At 49.3% G+C, this 17,450-nt stretch overlaps 1 protein-coding gene across 1 annotated transcript in view; it reads right to left on the bottom strand.

Moving 5' to 3' along the window:
- LOC308572498 (solute carrier family 2, facilitated glucose transporter member 5-like) overlaps positions 1-10,706 on the bottom strand; it is a 34,222-nt gene extending 23,516 nt beyond the window's left edge. The window contains exons 1-5 of the mRNA XM_081168635.1: positions 10,273-10,706; positions 8,787-8,873; positions 5,789-5,887; positions 4,282-4,445; positions 3,074-3,145 (exon numbers count right to left, since the gene is read on the bottom strand). Coding sequence (XP_081024761.1) covers positions 3,074-3,145; positions 4,282-4,445; positions 5,789-5,887; positions 8,787-8,873; positions 10,273-10,362 — 512 coding nt within the window. The 5' untranslated portion in view covers positions 10,363-10,706. The remainder of the gene's footprint in view (positions 1-3,073; positions 3,146-4,281; positions 4,446-5,788; positions 5,888-8,786; positions 8,874-10,272) is intronic.
- Positions 10,707-17,450: the final 6,744 nt, after the last annotated feature.

Below are 17,450 nucleotides of genomic sequence, written 5' to 3'. Positions count from 1 at the left end.
AGACCCGCAGGGGGTGTGGCGACCGGGAGCGTTTTACTCCAGGAAGCTCAGCAAGTCCGAGCAGAACTACACCATATGGGACAGGGAGTTGCTGGCCATTCACGCAGCGTTCAAGGCGTGGAGGCACTTTCTGATCGGCGCCAAGCACACGGTGCAGGTTTGCACGGACCACAGGAATCTAGAGCACTGGCGCACGGCACAGTTCCTGAATCAGAGGCAGATACGTTGGGCTGAGTTCTTTGCGAACTTCGACTTCCGAATAGAGTATGTCCCGGGGGACACCAACATCATGGCAGACGCTCTCTCCCGTAAGCCACAGTATCTGGAGGACGCAACACCAGCGGCCGCCATGCACATCTTCGCACCGACAGTGTGGGCGTGCGCCGCGGCGACCGTGGACCTAGAGGCGGTGCGACGAGCGTTGCAGGGGGACTCCTTCGCACGAGCAAAGATGGCAGAGGTGCAAAGGGGCAAGGCAGCGGCCGACGGTTTCCAGCTAAGAGATGGATTGCTCATCCGTAAAGGGGCCATCTACGTGCCGGGAGACGAACTTCGAGCCAAGGTGCTGCAGCAGCTGCACGACGCGCCCACGGCCGGGCACTTTGGCAAGGAGAAGACGGTGGAATTAGTAGCCAGGGATTTCTGGTGGCCTGGAATGAGAGGGGAGGTCGCAGACTACGTGGCGAGGTGTGACACCTGCCAGAGGGCCAAACCGGTGCACAAACCGCCGGCCGGACTGTTGGAACCGCTGCAAACTCCGGTCGAACCTTGGGAAAGGGTGGCCCTGGACTTTGTCACGGATCTGCCCAGCTCAAGGGGCAAGACGGCAGTGCTGGTGGTGGTGGACCTGTTTTCCAAGATGGCCCATTTCATTCCGTGTGCTAAGGTGGCCACGGCGGAGCACACCGCCAAACTGTTCATAGACCACGTGTTCAAGGTTCACGGTCTGCCACGGTCTATTCTGTCCGACCGGGGGCGGCAGTTCATCTCGAATTTCTGGCAGAAGCTGATGGGCTTCCTGAACGTCAAGATCAACCTGGCGTCGGCGAGACACCCGCAGACCAACGGGCAAGCGGAGCGGGTCAATGCCATCATGCAGCAGTACCTGAGATGTTATGCAAATCAACAGCCTGCGACGTGGGTGGATTACCTGCCGCTTGCCGAATTCGCCTACAACAACACGAAGCACGTGTCCACGGGGGTCACGCCGTTCTTCGCCAACAACGGGAGACACCCCAGAACCTTCCCGGGACTGGAAAGAATGGGGGAGGGGGAGCCGCAGACAGCAGATGCGTTCGCGTCGGAGCTGCAGGAAGTCCACGATCAGCTGAGGCGCCACCTGGAGCTGGCCAAGCACGCATACAAGGTACAAGCAGACAAGCACAGAAGGGTTGGAGAAGAGCTCCACGTGGGAGACTGGGTTTGGTTAGCAGCCCATGCAGTGCCGGCCAGGTCGTTGGCCAAGAAGAAACTAGGGCATAAGCAACTGGGGCCCTACCAAGTCGAAGAGCAGGTCAACCCGGTAGCTTTCAGACTGGCACTTCCGGAGGGTTCCAGGATGCATCCAGTATTCCACAGATCGGTGCTCACTCCCTACAAGGCACCGCACAGGTTCCAGGAACCCGGAACGGCGCCGAGTCCGGCCAGAGACAGAACAGGGCACGCGGGAGTGGCACAGAAGGAGCGCATCAACGAAGTCACGGAGATTTTGGACTCCAGATGGGGGGAAGAGGGGGTAGAATACTTTCTCGCCAAGGAGGGCACCCCGGCCAGTGCGAACAGCTGGGTGCCGGGATACGCCTTAGACGAACCTCTGCTCAAAGACGAGTTTCATGCCCTCTTCCCACATAGACCTATGCCAGCAGACTTTTTCGACGACTGGCTTTTCACGCCCACGCTTTCGGCCAGCACGTTCCGGGGGTTCGACTCGGACGAGGAACCGACACGAGACGTCCGTTCCCCGGAGGGGTCACCCTCGGGATCCGCCTCGGAACCCTCGTATTGGTGGGACGATAGGCCAGAGGAGCAGTTCCGCAGAAAGTGGCTGGAATGCTCAGGACGAGCAACGCCGCCAGGAGGAAGTGAGGGAGAGACGGACATGGACATTTTCGGGGACGACCCTGGTTTCGAGCACGGCGGCACAGAGATGGAAGCGGAGGTGACCGTCGTCGACGAGAGCAGGGAGGAAGAACCGAAAGACTTCAGATGGAGGCCCGCCACGGGAAGCGACCGATATCCGACGTTCGTCCCTTTGCAACAGCAGCCCCCAGCTCCAGCACCGGAAGGAGGGGAGGGGGGAATGGGGGGCTTCGAGGGGGGGATGGATGTCAGGGGTTTAGGAGCAGAGGCACGGGCAAGGGAGGAAACAGAGAGCGAAGGGGAGGAGGCAGAAGAAAAGATGAGTGATGACGACGACCCGAGATCTCCTAGTCTTTCCAGTGAATCAGAGGATTCCCAGAAAGGAGCACCAGTGGCCAGGGCAAGGGGGGCACCCCAGGAAGATAGAGCCAGAAGGGACTCAGGGGGGAGCAGCTGGAAATCGGGACCAGCGTCACCGCCAGGAAGCAGGGAAGAGGAAGGGAGCCAGGGGGGAAGCGCTGGCAGCTCACCACAGGAGGGAGGGCATGAGTCAGGAGTGGCCACACCTCCATCGGGGAGCGAAGAAACGGTTAAGAGGAAGGTGGAAGGTTGGGCGCGCGCGCCAAGTTCAAATGCAGAGGAAGGCGGCGCAGTAAGCAGCCCCGAAAGGGAACCAGGTCCTAAAGCCCGGCGCAAGGAGGCAGGAGGGTCCGGGTCAGCGTCAGAAGAATCCCGGAAGGAGGAGGCCCCGGGGGGTAGAGGGACCCAGAGGAGGACAGTCAGGCGGAAAAGGTGGAGCAAGGCTAGGATATTAAGCTGGTGCTCACGGGGCGGAGACTCAGACGGAGCTTCGCCGATCTAGCTACTAGACGTAGAGTTTGCGCGCAGCAGCGTGAGAATGGAAACTGTGATTCAATAAAGACTTTTACTTAATGATCGCTGGCTAGCGTGATCCTCTGTGAGCTAGGATCTTCAAGCAGCTCTGACAGCATGTATCACAGCAGAACATCCCATGAAGCCGGCAGAGAATATGGACATAATGTTATTTATTACCAAGGCCCCTTTCCTGAAAAGACAGGGAAAAGGGGTAGGAGAGGTAGAGGGAGCCAATACATGTACAGTAGCATCAAACAAGCAGGAGAGGAGCTGTTGAATTGCAGTAAGGTCTTTTGGTGGGCAATTTGGTCTATTTTTAATAGTTATGGGAAGGATAAGGAGCTATGCAAGGCAGGAGAGCTCCTGGAAACCCTCAACTACTGGAAACCCCATTCAACCCCCACCTTTGACACCTGAGACTTCAGCTGCCAACTTCACATGGACTAGCAACTTGCTTTTGCATCTCCCCCCCCCAATTTTTTTTATTGATTTTCCAAATTTATAAACAAATATAAATCCTAACTGTAATAATTCCACTTTTGTTAACATTGTTAAGTGACTTCCTCAAGTCCCCCTGGCTGAGTTTCAATGTGTATCCTTGTAACGGTTTTCCAAAACTAATTTCTCATAAAATTTACTTAGTCAAGTAACATCTTTCTTTCCTTTCATATTAACTTTAAGCATATTATTCTATAACATCACATATTTAAAACCTAAGCCAATCTGATACTTGCAAGTATTTCTATTTAAGTTGCTTTTGCATCTTGGCTAGGGATGGGCAAATCTGTTTATTTCCATTTCCTACTTTTTCAGCTCTCCACATTTTCACATCTGTTTGCATCCACCCCCCCCCCCAAAAAATGTCCCCTAATAAACACCTCCTACCCCACTACACAGGGGCGGGGAATCTCCAGCCCACAAGCCAGAGTTGGCCTATGAGACTATTTCCATCAAACCACACCCACTTGTCCTTGCTTGACCTCATATGTAACGTCAGGTGTGGGGCAAATAGAGGCATAGCTGCCAACGCACGGGGAGGAGCCTTAAAGTGGCATTGGCAAGGGAAATCAGACATAGGTTCTACCACCCGTCAGCATGGTTAAAACGGAAGCCTTGGGCACTTCAGAGCACGACCATGGGCTCCTGTGTGATGCTTTGAAGTCCTGACATTGGGACTTCAAAGCACCCAATCACCTAATGCCATTGTGACATTTGACGACTGACAGGCAAGCAGCTCCAAGGCTAGAACCAGAGAAGCATCTGGCCTGCAAAGCCTAAAAGGACCCACCCCTGTGCCATAGCCCCATAAACATATTCCCTCTTTACCTGCCGTATCTGTCCACCATGAAGCTGACCAGAAGGGACCCAATCAGGCCTCCAAGGGAATAGATTGCAATGGTGAAAGTGTAGAGGAAATCAATATAGTCTTCTTCGCCTACGTTGGCCTTCTTCCTCTGTTGATACGTGCCATTGTAAAAGTTTGATATGAGCTAGGAAAGGGAGGAACAGATAAGAATGGTTGCACTGGGGGAGCAGAGCCCTTTAATGGATTTGATTTGCCCACAAATAAAGTTCTGGTATGCAATCAACTCCTTTGTGCAATAGTGTCAGGGACTGCACTGAGGAGGAATGGTGGGAGCCTGAAACATCCCAGCAGGAGGACAGTATAGATTTGGAACAGGTTGTGCAGCTTCCCGCCAAAGAATTGATGCTTTTGAATTATGGTGCTGGAGGAGACTCTTGAGAGTCCCATGGACTGCAAGAAGATCAAACCTATCCATTCTTAAGGAAGTCAGCCCTGAGAGCTCACTGGAAGGACAGATCCTGAAGCTGAGGCGCCAATACTTTGGCCACCTCATGAGAAGAGAAGACTCCCTGGAAAAGACCCTGATGTTGGGAAAGATTGAGGGCACAAGAAGAAGGGGACGACAGAGGACGAGATGGTTGGACAGTGTTCTCAAAGCTACCAGCATGAGTCTGACCAAACTGCAGGAGGCAGTGGAGGACAGGAGTGCCTGGCGTGCTCTGGGCCATGGGGTCACGAAGAGTCGGACACGACTAAATGACTAAACAACAAAGGGCAGCTTCCCAAACCACCTCCCCTGCTTCCTCCTGCTGTGAAGCATAATCTCATGGGACATGGGACACATGGTGTGGGCATTTTGGGTGCTGCCCATTCGCCTGGAGGATTTTCGTTGGCTGGGTTTTAAATTTGAGGGCAAATTGGCACTGTAGCGGAAATGCGGAAGATAGAATTGCTACCGACGAGGTGTAGGTGGCCTTGCACAATTGACCCTTCATATCACCCTAAGCAGCAGCGTTTCAGATGCTGACTCCCGCTGACTTGATTGCAGAGAGAAGTCTGGAATCAGAGGCAGAAGCTGAAATCGGCAAGTGGGAGGGGAGAGGCCAAGAGCCAGGTTGGTGAAGAGTCGCGTGTGTCTCTCCTTCCTGCTACGACAAGCTCCCCTCCCTGCTTGTCTCCCAGAACCAGAAGAGGGCTGAAACGGGTGGAGCAGTGGCAGGTTGCGTGCAGGAGTAGTCTCTGATTGCTTGGGGAAAGCCCTGGAGACGATGGTACTTGGAAAGGCAGAGATTTGATGGGATAAGGCCTAACAGAGATGAGCTGCTGTGCTCACTAGGCCTGACACTCAGCCAATGCTGTGCAAATTGTGTTTTTGCTAATAAAGAGTTTGCTGTTGGCTCGTTCTTTGACGGGTGGCTAAAAAGCTCCTGTTTCATGCTGTTTCAGATGACATGGGGTCCCTGCTGCAGAAATAGTAACAGATCTTTGACCCTCTGCAATCCCAGAACACTACATGTCTGATCTTACCGTAGATGGGTGGCTGGCCACCCAGAGGTTGTAACCATATTGTAGAGATGAGCCAGAGGAAGTAAGCAGGGTAACCAGCAGAAGCTGCCTTGTCAGCGCCTATGGGAAGGAGCAGAAGCAGATACTGAGGCCTTTGAGTGTAGAGGGCGAAGCATCCTTTTAAATTGATGGTTTATTCAATACATGTAGAACTTCAGAAAAAGAAACTTAAACACATAGTAAAAGAGAGGTCTGATGCTGTCCTGGTTTGGTCTAGCAGAGAAATCCAAAGAGCAAGGATCCGGGCCAGACATTTCAGCAGCACAAACATCTGTAAGTGGCAAAGGCCAGACTTTTAGAAGACATCTGAAGGCAGCCCTGTTTAGGGAAGCTTTTAATGTTTGATGTATTACAGTATTTTAATATTTTTTTGGAAGCCGCCCAGAGTGGCTGGGGAGGTATAAATAATCTATTATTATTATTATTATTATTATTATTATTATTATTATTATTATTATTATTATTATTGTTATTCCTGCAAGGAAACATTTCCATAAACTAAGGAATTCACATACAAATGAAGGAATGAAAAGTCGACATCATTGTTTCCCTTGCTTCCCAACTGCTAGTACCCCAACAGAAATTTAAAGACAAAGAATATATGTCAACATAAACATACTTTCACAAAATCCACACCTTGGGATAAACAGGAAGCACCATACAGTCATGGGTGTCTTCATTTGTAAATAAAATAAAGGCGTGCTATATTGCAAAAACCCTGGTTTCCTGCAGTATGTTTTCCTGTTCTTTTCTTTTGTTTGCATGCAAAAAATTTTTTCCCTTTCTTGTTCTAATTTACAGACATTAATAAGTACTTTAAGCAAACTAATAATTAGAATTAATTAAAGAATATAGGACTGGATGTGTCATCGGCTTGATTCAGGAGGTTCTTATGATCTTACATTTTTACCATTAATTTCTGGTGTTTCTGATGGATTAGAGGATCCATGGGCAGTTTGCACCCAGTGGTACCTTTAAATCTTTAAACCACCAATTACCAGTGCTTTCCCCCTAGAAAAATAGGTGCCGGTACTTGCCATGAAGTTGTTAAAAAGTGTGGCACTTACTGTAACAACAACAACAACAAAAAGAGGTGCCTTGAGTATCCCCTGAAAAAAAGGCACTGCCTATTATAATATTCCAGAAAGCATTATTAAATGCTGACATTGCAAGCTTTTATGAACACTCTGCTTGAAGGTTGTAAGAGGACTGCTTACAAATAAATGTCACCAGGTTCCAACACGGGTGCCCTGTGATATTTACACGTGGTGTAGAGAAAGTGTGCAGGGAAAAGAATACGGGGGGGGGGGGCTCCTCACTTGTGCAGCTCTGGAAAATAATTAAGTAATTTAATTCATACCAGGAAATGGAGTGAGAGAGCTGGAGAGTTGCAAGGAGACCCTTCCCAGAGCCTGAAGGGGACTTCAGTGAGGGGGGAGAAAAGACTGGAGATGTAGCAGGGCTTTGTTTAGGCTGCTCAGCCTCCCCGCCCAACAGCTGATACATGTGGCAGCCCAGCAGCAGCTGCTTCTCCACACATCCTCCAGCATCCAGCCAGCCCCAGAGCCATAGCTCTCAACTTACAGATTTGAAAATAAGGGACCAGCAGCCTCGAAAATAAGGGATCAGCAGTCAAAATAAGGGATTTTCCGGGCACAGGTATGTTCAACTACTGAGCCCCTCCAAGTCAAAGGCAGAAAGCCCAGCCAGCAGCCAAACGAAGCCTCAAGTGGTGGTTCCCACAGCGCAGCAACCCGGCAAAGGGGATGCAGCAAGGAAAACCACCGTCACCTCTCCGCTGGGAAGTGCTGAGCAAAGGCGAGTCCCCAGGCAACGCGGCCGATTTGATCGGCACAAGGCATGCAAGCTCCACCCCCTGTCGTTCTGAGACTCCTTATTGGGTGAGCAACGCAGCCAAGCAACACAGTTGGAGCCTCCCTCCTCCCTGGCTGGCAGGGAGGGAGAGGAGCTGCTTCCTTTGAAACCCTGGAAATTTAAGGGACATCATCAATAAGGGACAGCAGCGGGAAACGGTGCTGGGATAAGGGAGTTTCCCGCCAAATAAGGGACGGTTGACAGCTATGCCCAGAGCTCCAATTCCAATTGTGGATATATTGTGGTACAGTATTTTTTAAAAATTTGGATTGGATAGAGAGTGTCCGAGAGGGCATTTAAAGGGTGCTTGGAGGGTGCTCCCCACTTATGCGATTTTCAGTTATGTGAATGGGGCACCGGAATGCAACCGCTGCAAAAGTCGGGAGTCACTTATATATGCATCTGATCTGAGATGCATGTACAGTCGCACCTTGGAAGTCGAACGGAATCCGTTCCCGGAAGTCCGTTCGACTTCCGAAATGTTCGGAAACCAAAGTGCGGCTTCTGATTGGCTGCATGAAGCTCCTGCAGCCAATCAGAAGTCGCGGAAGCCCCATCGGACATTTGGCTTCCAAAAGAATGTTCGGAAACTGGAACACTCACTTCCAGTTTTCAATCGTTTGGGAGCCAGAACATTCAACTCCCAAGGCGTTCGGGAACCGAGGTATGACTGTATTTGAAAAATGTCCTGCTGGTCTCAGTGAAAGAGACCCGGAAGCATTTTGTCCTCTTACACCCTGCTCTGCTACTTGATTTCCTCAATTATTCTCCTTTGTTTTAGCAATAATATTGTATGAGGCAAGCACCCTCGCTATATCATTTTAGACAGCAGCCTGACCCAGACAAAAGGATTTAGTTATGCATATTTGGTTTGAAACATTTTGCTCATTTTAACTGCATTTTACTATGTAACCCATTTAGCCTTAAAAGAGTTTTCGCATTAACACATTCCCGCCCCGCCCCCAATAAATAAAATAAATACATTTGATGGGATTTCCTGCCAGACCTGTTTGCATTCTGGAAACAGACAGACATCAGTTTGTTTAACAAAACCTCGCTGGGTGAACAAACCCTCTGAACTTACCCCTTTGCGGGATCCTACGGACTTTCTTCTCCTTGTTGAAATGCTTGACGTGGATCTTTGATGCTGAGTATCAGATGACTGGCTTACCTGGGGAAAAGGGAAAAGTTATCGACTGCTGCAAATTACTTTAGAACACAGCATTAGCCTTCTGTTGCTGTTGTTGCCTTCTTGATAGTTGTGCCCGACCTGTGGAACGCCCTCCTGTCAGATGTCAAGGAAATAAACAACTACCAAACTTCTAGAAGACATCTGAAGGCAGCCCTGTTCAGGGAAGTTTTTAATGTATGAAGTCATACTGTGTTTTAAGTTGTTGGAAGCCACCCAGAGTGGTGGTTGGTTAGCATATAAACAAACAAACAAACAAACAAACAAACAAATGTTGTTGTTACCATTATTTAATATATTATAAGGTAAAATAGTATAAGGTATAAATATATTATACCCTGCCTTTCTCCCAAGTAGGGATTCAAAGCAGCTTACAACATTTTAAAAGTTCAGTTACAAGATACAGAGTAAGAAATACACACTGGTTAAAATAAATTAAAGGAATCCGATCCCTATCCCGGTGGCAGCCAAAAAGCAGATAAACAAGAAGAGTTCTTACCACGTAATTTATTCAGTATTCACAGAGAGAGAGAGAGAGAGAGAGAGAGAGAGAGAGAGAGAGAGAGAGAGGAAGGAATGCAGTCTCTATTAAATAATGGCGTCGCTCAGAGTAAAGTCCAACCCCCCCCCCCCGTCATCCCTGCGATGGCTGAACTGAGCTTTCTGCCTCTGAGTTTTCTGTTCTACTCCTCTCAATGCCCGCCTAGTCCTGGAAGAGGGGGGCTCAGGAAGGCTTTCCAAAGACACTGAGTCTGTCAGCTGTTTCTCCCCCAGCGCTTCTTCTTCCTGCTGTTCTTCTCCCAATATTTCCCTTCTGTAGCCTCTGAACTATGGCCTTCTGCAAACCACTGTTCTAAATCTATACTGTCCTCCTGTTCTAGGGAAGGTTCAGGAGAAGGGAGGTCGGCCCCTACCATTCCTCCTCAGTCCAGTCCCTGACAATCCCTGGACACCATCAAGGCCAAAAAACCACTGATAGCCTTATCCCCCATCAATTTGCCACCGGAGTGTAAAGCATCCAAGTTGGTGGCCATTGTACAGCTTGTGACATTGAATTCCGGAGTTTAACAATGGCTACTAACCACAATGGCTATGTTCTATCTCCTCTGTTGGAGGCAGTATGCCTGGGAGTGCCTGGGAACCACAAGTAGGGTGAGTTGCTGCTGCACTCAGGTCCTGCTTGTGGGCTTCCCATTGGGGCAACTGGTTGGCTATGGCAAGAACAGGAAGCTGGACTAGAGGAGCCTTTGACCCGATCCAGCGGACTCTTCTTATGGGATGTCACTTACAGTACATCCTTCCCTGTCCTCCCTGTTGAATTTGTGTGCAGAGATAACCTTGCCCCACTGAATATCTCATTGGTGTACATCTCCCATCATACCTTATCCTCGGTCAGGCTGGCAGTCGAGGGTTCGAGTCCAGCATTTGGAACGTCCAACTGGTTCTCCAGTTCTAGGTTGTTGGCAGCCATCCTTCCTTCTTAGGCTGGGTAGGGGACGGAGAGGCAAAGGACATGCAGACTAGCCCAAGCTTTCGGAACTGGTGAATGGCGGAACAGGCAGCCAGGTTCTATTTCCCATTGAAACAAGTCATTCGGAAGGTTCACGGCGTTGCAAGAGCCAATCAGGGGATGGTGGCTGAAACATTCCAGGGGAAGCTGGAAGGCCCAATAAAGGACGCCCATGTCGGAGCGTATCAGATCTGAACGATTTGCAACCTGAGTAATACAGCTGGTGTAGCATAGCTGCTCAGAGGTTGCCTGCAGAGTATTAACAGGATTGTGTATCCTCTCTGGAAGAAACCAGGCTAAGGGACCATCAGCAAATCCTGACTTAAACCCACCTTTAACACAAGCACACTAAATGGCCTTAGGAAAGCCACACACTCTCAGTTTAGCACCTCCTCCCCTCCAAATTGCAAATCAGGAGCTTGAAATATTTATACAACAACAACATGACCTTCGCCCCACAACAATTAAATACAATATTAAATATATTGATCTACTGTACATGATGGTTGAAGATATAAGAAGTTCATCCCGGTAGGGATGGAACGGCGCTGCTTTCATTGCCTGGAGCTCCTCTTCTTTTGCTAGAATTTCCCAAGTTCACATTAAATCCCAGAGGATTTTAAAGGGTGATATAATAATTAGTATGGGGCTTTCAAGTGTTCAGCATTTGTGTAGCGCCTATGGGAGGAAACAGTACATTTGTGGGTTTGTTACTTTAGAGTATAAAAAAAGAGGTGACCTGACAAGAGATGTATAGAATTACGCCTTGTGCTATGGAGAAAGAGGATATAGAAAAGGTTTTCTTCCCCCTCCCCCTCCCATAACACTAGAACCCAGGTCCACCCAACGAAGCTGAGTGTTGGAAGATTCAGAACAGAGAAAAGAAAGGACTGCTTCATGCAGTATGCAGTTAACCTGTGGAACTCCCTCCCACTAAAGGCAGTGATGGCCACAAAACTGGATGGCTTTATAAGAGGTCTAGACAAATTCATGGACGACAAGGCTATCAATGCCTACTAGCCAAGATGGTTGTACTGTCCTTCCATAGTTGGAGGCTGTGATGCCACAGAAGGGTGCTCTTGCGCCCGGGTCCTACTTTCCAGTTTCTCAAAGGAATTTTGGGGAACAGGATGCTGAACTAGAGGGGCCATTGGCCTGATCTAGCAAGTTGCTTTTAGCAAGGTAAAAAGGTAAAAAGGTAAAGGACCCCGGGATGGTTAATCCCAGTCAAAGGCGACTATGGGGTTGCGGCGCTCATCTCACTTTCAGGCCAAGGGAGCGGGCGTTTGTCCACAGACAGCTCTCCGGGTCATGTGGCCAGCATGACTAAACCACTTCTGGCGCAACATAACACCGTGACGGAAACCAGAGCATATGGAAACGCCGTTTACCATCCCACCACAGCGATGCCTATTTATCTACTTGCACTGGTATGCTTTCTTTTTTTTTTATAAATTTTTTTATTGGTTTTACAAATTTTTTAAGACAATACAAACATATAAAAAGACATACAAACACGTATAATTTCATAACCTTTTTTTCATAAACCGTGTTTCTCAGACTTCCCCATACCTCCCCTTTCTGCATCCCAATGTCCAAAAGTTTTTAGCAACTCTAAATACATCTGTCAATCCTCTGTCCTCTCAATCTTTCCTTCAATCTAATCTTGTATCGCTGTAACCCTTTCTTACTCAAAACCTTGACATTCTAACATTCAACAAGTTTGTAGTAGTCCTTAAGGTAAATTTTAAATTTCTTCCAATCTTCTTCCGCCGTCTCCTTTCCCTGGTCGCGAATTCTGCCAGTCATCTCGGCAAATGTCATATAGTCCATCACTTTCATCTGCCATTCTTCCAGGGTGGGTAGACCTTGTGTCTTCCAATACTTTGCGATGAGTATTCTTGCTGCTGTTGTAGCGTACATGAAAAAAGTTCTGTCCCTCTTTGACACCAATTGGCCGACAATGCCCAAGAGAAAGGCCTCTGGTTTTTTAGGGAAAGTACATTTAAGTATCTTTTTCATTTCATTATATATTATTTCCCAGAAAGCCTTAATCTTCGGGCATGTCCACCAAAGGTGATAGAAAGTGCCTTCAGTTTCTTTACATTTCCAACACTTATTATCAGGCAAATGATAGATTTTTGCTAGCTTGACTGGGGTCATGTACCACCTGTAAATCATTTTCATAATGTTTTCCTTTAAGGCATTACATGCCGTGAATTTGATACCGGTGTTCCACAACCATTCCCAGTCAGCAAACATAATGTTATGACCAATGTCCTGTGCCCACTTAATCATAGCCGATTTGACTGTTTCATCTTGTGTATTCCATTTCAGCAGCAAATTATACATTCTTGACAAGTTTTTAGTATTGGGTTCTAACAGTTCAGTCTCTAATTTTGATTTTTCCACCTGAAAGCCAATTTTCCTGTCCTGTTTAAAGGTCTCCATTATTTGGTAATATTGAAGCCAATCTTGTACTTTAGATTTCATTTTCTCATGACTTTGTAATTTCAGTTTATCTCCCTCCTGTTCCAAGATTTCCCAATACTTCGGCCATCCGACCTCCATATTGAGTTTCTTCAATGCCTTAGCCTCCACGGGTGACTGCACTGGTATGCTTTCGAACTGCTAGGTTGGCGGGAGCTGGGACAGAGCAACAGGAGCTCACTCTGTTGCGGGGATTCGAACCTCCAACCTTCTGATCGGCAAGCTCACTGACAACCCACCGGAACCTTCCCTAGAATCCAGCTCCTGAGCCTTTTGGTCCCTGGTCACTTCCACAAGCTCCAACATTCCCTGACGCCCCAATTTCGCCTCCCTCACCTCACACAGGCCTTCTCCTGGGCCATCTAACTCCACCTCCATCTTTGCTGCCCCCATCTCGTTGGAATCCACCTGTCGCCTCCATGGCATCTCCTCCACAGGCCTGATGACTGAGTTTAAGAAACCTTAGGGACACTTTTACCTCAGGCCTTTGATTCAAAGGCGTCAGTGTGGCTTCTCACAGCAAAGAGTACCTGAGAGCTCATTGGGATGGCCTTGGGACCATCTCCCAGCCTAACCTACTTCACAGGGTTGTCGTGAGGGCAAAATGGAGGAGAGAACCATGGATGCTGCCTTCAGCTCCTTGGAGAAACAGGCAGGATTGTAATTTTGTGGTTGTTAGAGCCTGGATAGCTCACTTGGTTAGAGTGTGGTGCTGATAACACCAAGGTTGCGAGTTTGATCCCCGTATGGGACAGCTGCATATTCCTGCATTTCAGGGGGTTGGACAAGATAATCCTCAGGGTCCCTTCCAACTCTACAATTCTATGATTCTATGAAAAGAAACACACAGACTATGCCGGCCAAGAGTGCCAAGAGAGCCAAAACATGGAGTCCAGCACTCTTCCGTTGCGCAGCTTGCAAACTGTCCGTGCCGATCCAAACGTCCTTCCTTCTGCCTTGGCTGGTTAGCAGAGCGATCACAGCGGTTAGAGGCAATTGCAGTGTGTGGGTAATAATTCAGAACAAACACAAGGCGTTCCTTATCTTCTTAGCCTTTAATCATGTAGTTTAACAGCATAAATCAGACCCGGCGAAACCTCGCACATTCTCTCTCTCGCCTCAGTCAGACAGACTGAAAACAAACCACTCCCGTAAGTGTCTGTGACCACGCCTCAGGAAAGAGACATCACTCAGAACTCTTTAACCCTGTGAGTTCTGAAACCTTTAACACCCCCTCTCGTCTTGCATCCTGAGGGAAACTGAGGACCCCTATTTACAGACCTCTTTGAGTTCAACTCACCTCCCATTGCCTTTTGCCTCCCACTGGCAACTATCCCAGGCAATTGTTGAATCCCTTCCACACTCCCAGAATCACACTGTGCGAAACCAACCCACGCACTGGTGACCTGAAACCTTTCAGGTGGAATTCCCTTTGTGGTGCGAGTTGACCGCCTGAGCACAACCTCGGGTGCTCCTCCTGACCCACTGGGGTCAGCAAGTGTGTCTCCCAGCACAGAAGACTCCCCCTCTGATTTGCTGCGTCTTCGGGCCTTCTGCACTTGGCTAACAGGAGATGAAGGCTCACTCTTGAGTTCTCTCTTAACAGCCTGTGGAGAAACCCACCCCTGTGCTTGACCCTCATCAGCAACCTGGTCTTCAGCAACAGGCTCCGCCTCTGTTTCTCCTTCCTCCCTTTCCTCCCCCTCAGAATCGGACAGACATTCTGAGAGAACATCAGGACCATCCCTAGGCCGTGACCAACCACCCTGCTCACAGAACTCAGCATGCTTGCTGACCAGCAGCTTGGTCTGATCACTCTCTGGGTATGCAAACTTCCACCCATTTGTTGCAGGATCATACCCACAGAAGATCATTTCCTGGTACCTTGGACCACCCTCCTTCTGTTGAGCTGTTGGTATTGGCACTGAAGCCCTGGAACCAAACACACGGAAGAAATGCACCTGTGGCTTCCTCTTGTGCAACAGAAAAAACGGTGTGTCACCTACAGCGTGATTGTATGACCTGTTAAAAACAAAGCTGGCAAATTTCCGCGCTTCACTCCAAAAGCTCTGAGGCAGCCCAGAGTCACACAGTAAAACCCTGACAGCTTCAGCCAGTGTTTCACTCCTGTGCTCTGCCACGCCTCTCTCTTGAGGAGACTTTGCACCCGTCACCTGGTGACGAATTCCCTTTTGCTTGAAAAACTCCGTCAGAGCAGACCCAGTGAACTGTGACCCACGGTCGCTCCTGAACCCTTGCACTTTGGTGGAGAACCTTAGTTCCACCTCCGCAACCCAATCCTGGATAAGTTGCGCCGCCTCCCCCTGCGTTTTGAGAGAGAAACACCATCCGTTCTGAGAAAAATCATCTGTCACTGACAGCACAAACCTGGCCCCACCCAGACTCTCACACTTCATGGGTCCTGCAAGGTCTGTGTGAACAAGTTCAAAAGGTTTTGTGGTTACCCTCTTTACCCCGGGATAACTGCACCTTTGTACCTTTCTGCATGCCCTGCACTCTAGGGATCCCTCACATGGTGTGATTTTGCAACCCTTGGTGCAGCCGGGGAACCTCTGAACATCTTCCAAACAAGCATGAGACATTCTCTTGTGCCATACATGAACACATGAATCATGGCTGGGAACACTAGCACACTGCGCCTGTGCTTTTCCAGCATTCCCCCCACCCTCCAGAGGTGTTTCCAGAACAAAGAGATTGTTCTTGCATTCCATGTTGACAAGCTGTTTCCCCCCTCTGAAAATGGAACAGGCATCATTTTCAAAGCAAACCTTGTACCCTTGCTTTACAAGAGCAGGTACAGATAACAGGCAACAATGTATCCCCGGCACAATGAAGCACTCCAGCTCCGCCTGCAAAAAGGAAAGATAAATATTTGCAACATTAGAAACTGGCTTTTGTGTTCCATTAGCAAACGTAACAGTTGTTCCAGCTGAAACAGCCCTGCAGTTCCGCAGCCCCCCAGCAGGTGGCGTTCCAATCAGGTGATGACTGGCACCGGAATCCACCACCCACTGCAGCATTCTGTCCTTCCTGGAATTGTCCTGTAGCGTTGCCATGGCAACAAACGTCCCGCTGCCCCTGTCCTTGGCAGCTGTCATAACCGCAACTTTTTCCGTTGCCCTGAAGACTGGACTTATCTCAGCGTTCCCAGACAGCTCTGCAGCGCTTATCTCCCTCTGCAGCAGGTGGCTGGCCTTGAAGCCTCTAGCTCTGTCCAGCTTCCCAGGCTTCTCTTCACGATGCAAACAACTCTTGGCAGCCTTTGGAAAAAGAGGCTTTTCTGAGCTTTTACTGCTCACCGCCCCCCACTTCTCACAGGGCTCCCAGGACGCTTTCCTGCACCCCCTCTGATGGGTAAAGGGCTCCCAGCAGCCTGCCCCTCTCCAGGCTCCTCACGCAGACATGTTGCAGCACCCACGCAGCTTTTAGACCCTTCGTCCCCCTCAGGGGCCCCACAGCTTTTCCCAGCTGTGCACCGGCTTTCACGAAGGTGGTCAGCGCCATCTTCCCTTTCCTGTTCTGATGCAGCCATCTCCCGGCCCTTGCTTCCGCCTCCAGCTTCACAAGCTTCCTGGAGCACTAGCCAAGCGGCCTCTGGCTTCCTGGCACCCAGAACAATAGGCTTCAGATTAGCAGCCACGTTCTCAGCCAAAAACGCAAGCACACGCTTCTCAGCTTCACGTTGGCCTGCAACCGCCCCAGCTGTTGGCTGGACCATTTCCCAGAGCCTGGCTCCAACTAAGGACAACTCTGCTAAATAGCTCCACTCCAACCACGTTTGGCTGGTTAACTTCGCACATGGCAGCTTAAGCTCAAAGCCATGTTCCTGGGACTGAGCCATCTCCTTCCCGGGGTAAGCGTACTCACGACTGGCAGCAGCTTCCTCCGGCTCCCGGCAGATCGGCTTCTCCTCCCCAGCGAGCTCCTTCCAGCATCAGAAAACTTTAGCTGGCCCCAGCGTCTTCAGAGCTGGCTTGCCCCCACACGTGGGACATTCCTGCAACAGCTTCAAAGCGTTGGCAAACTGCCCATAACCTATGCCGGCCAAGAGTGCCAAGAGAGCCAAAACATGGAGTCCAGCACTCTTCCGTTGCGCAGCTTGCAAACTGTCTGTGCCGATCCAAACGTCCTTCCTCCTGCCTTGGCCGGTTAGCAGAGCGATCACAGCGGTTAGAGGCAATTGCAGTGTGTGGGTAATAATTCAGAACAAACACAAGGCGTTCCTTATCTTCTTAGCCTTTAATCATGTAGTTTAACAGCATAAATCAGACCCGGCGAAACCTCGCACATTCTCCCTCTCACCTCAGTCAGACAGACTGAAAACAAACCACTCCCGTAAGTGTCTGTGACCACGCCTCAGGAAAGAGACGTCACTCAGAACTCTTTAACCCTGTGAGTTCTGAAACCCTTAACACAGACTTCCTGGAAACAGGGATATACATCACACGTGGATTTATTATTATTATACTTCAGTTTATACAGCATGTGTTATTATCAACAAAAATGTAATAATGATAATGAAGGCTGAGCAATAAGCA

This window comes from Podarcis bocagei (assembly GCF_964188305.1).
Source record: "Podarcis bocagei genome assembly, chromosome: 13".
Lineage (NCBI taxonomy): Eukaryota > Metazoa > Chordata > Lepidosauria > Squamata > Lacertidae > Podarcis > Podarcis bocagei.
Note: the sequence above shows the minus strand (reverse complement) of the source record. Positions and strands in the feature narration are given on the sequence as shown.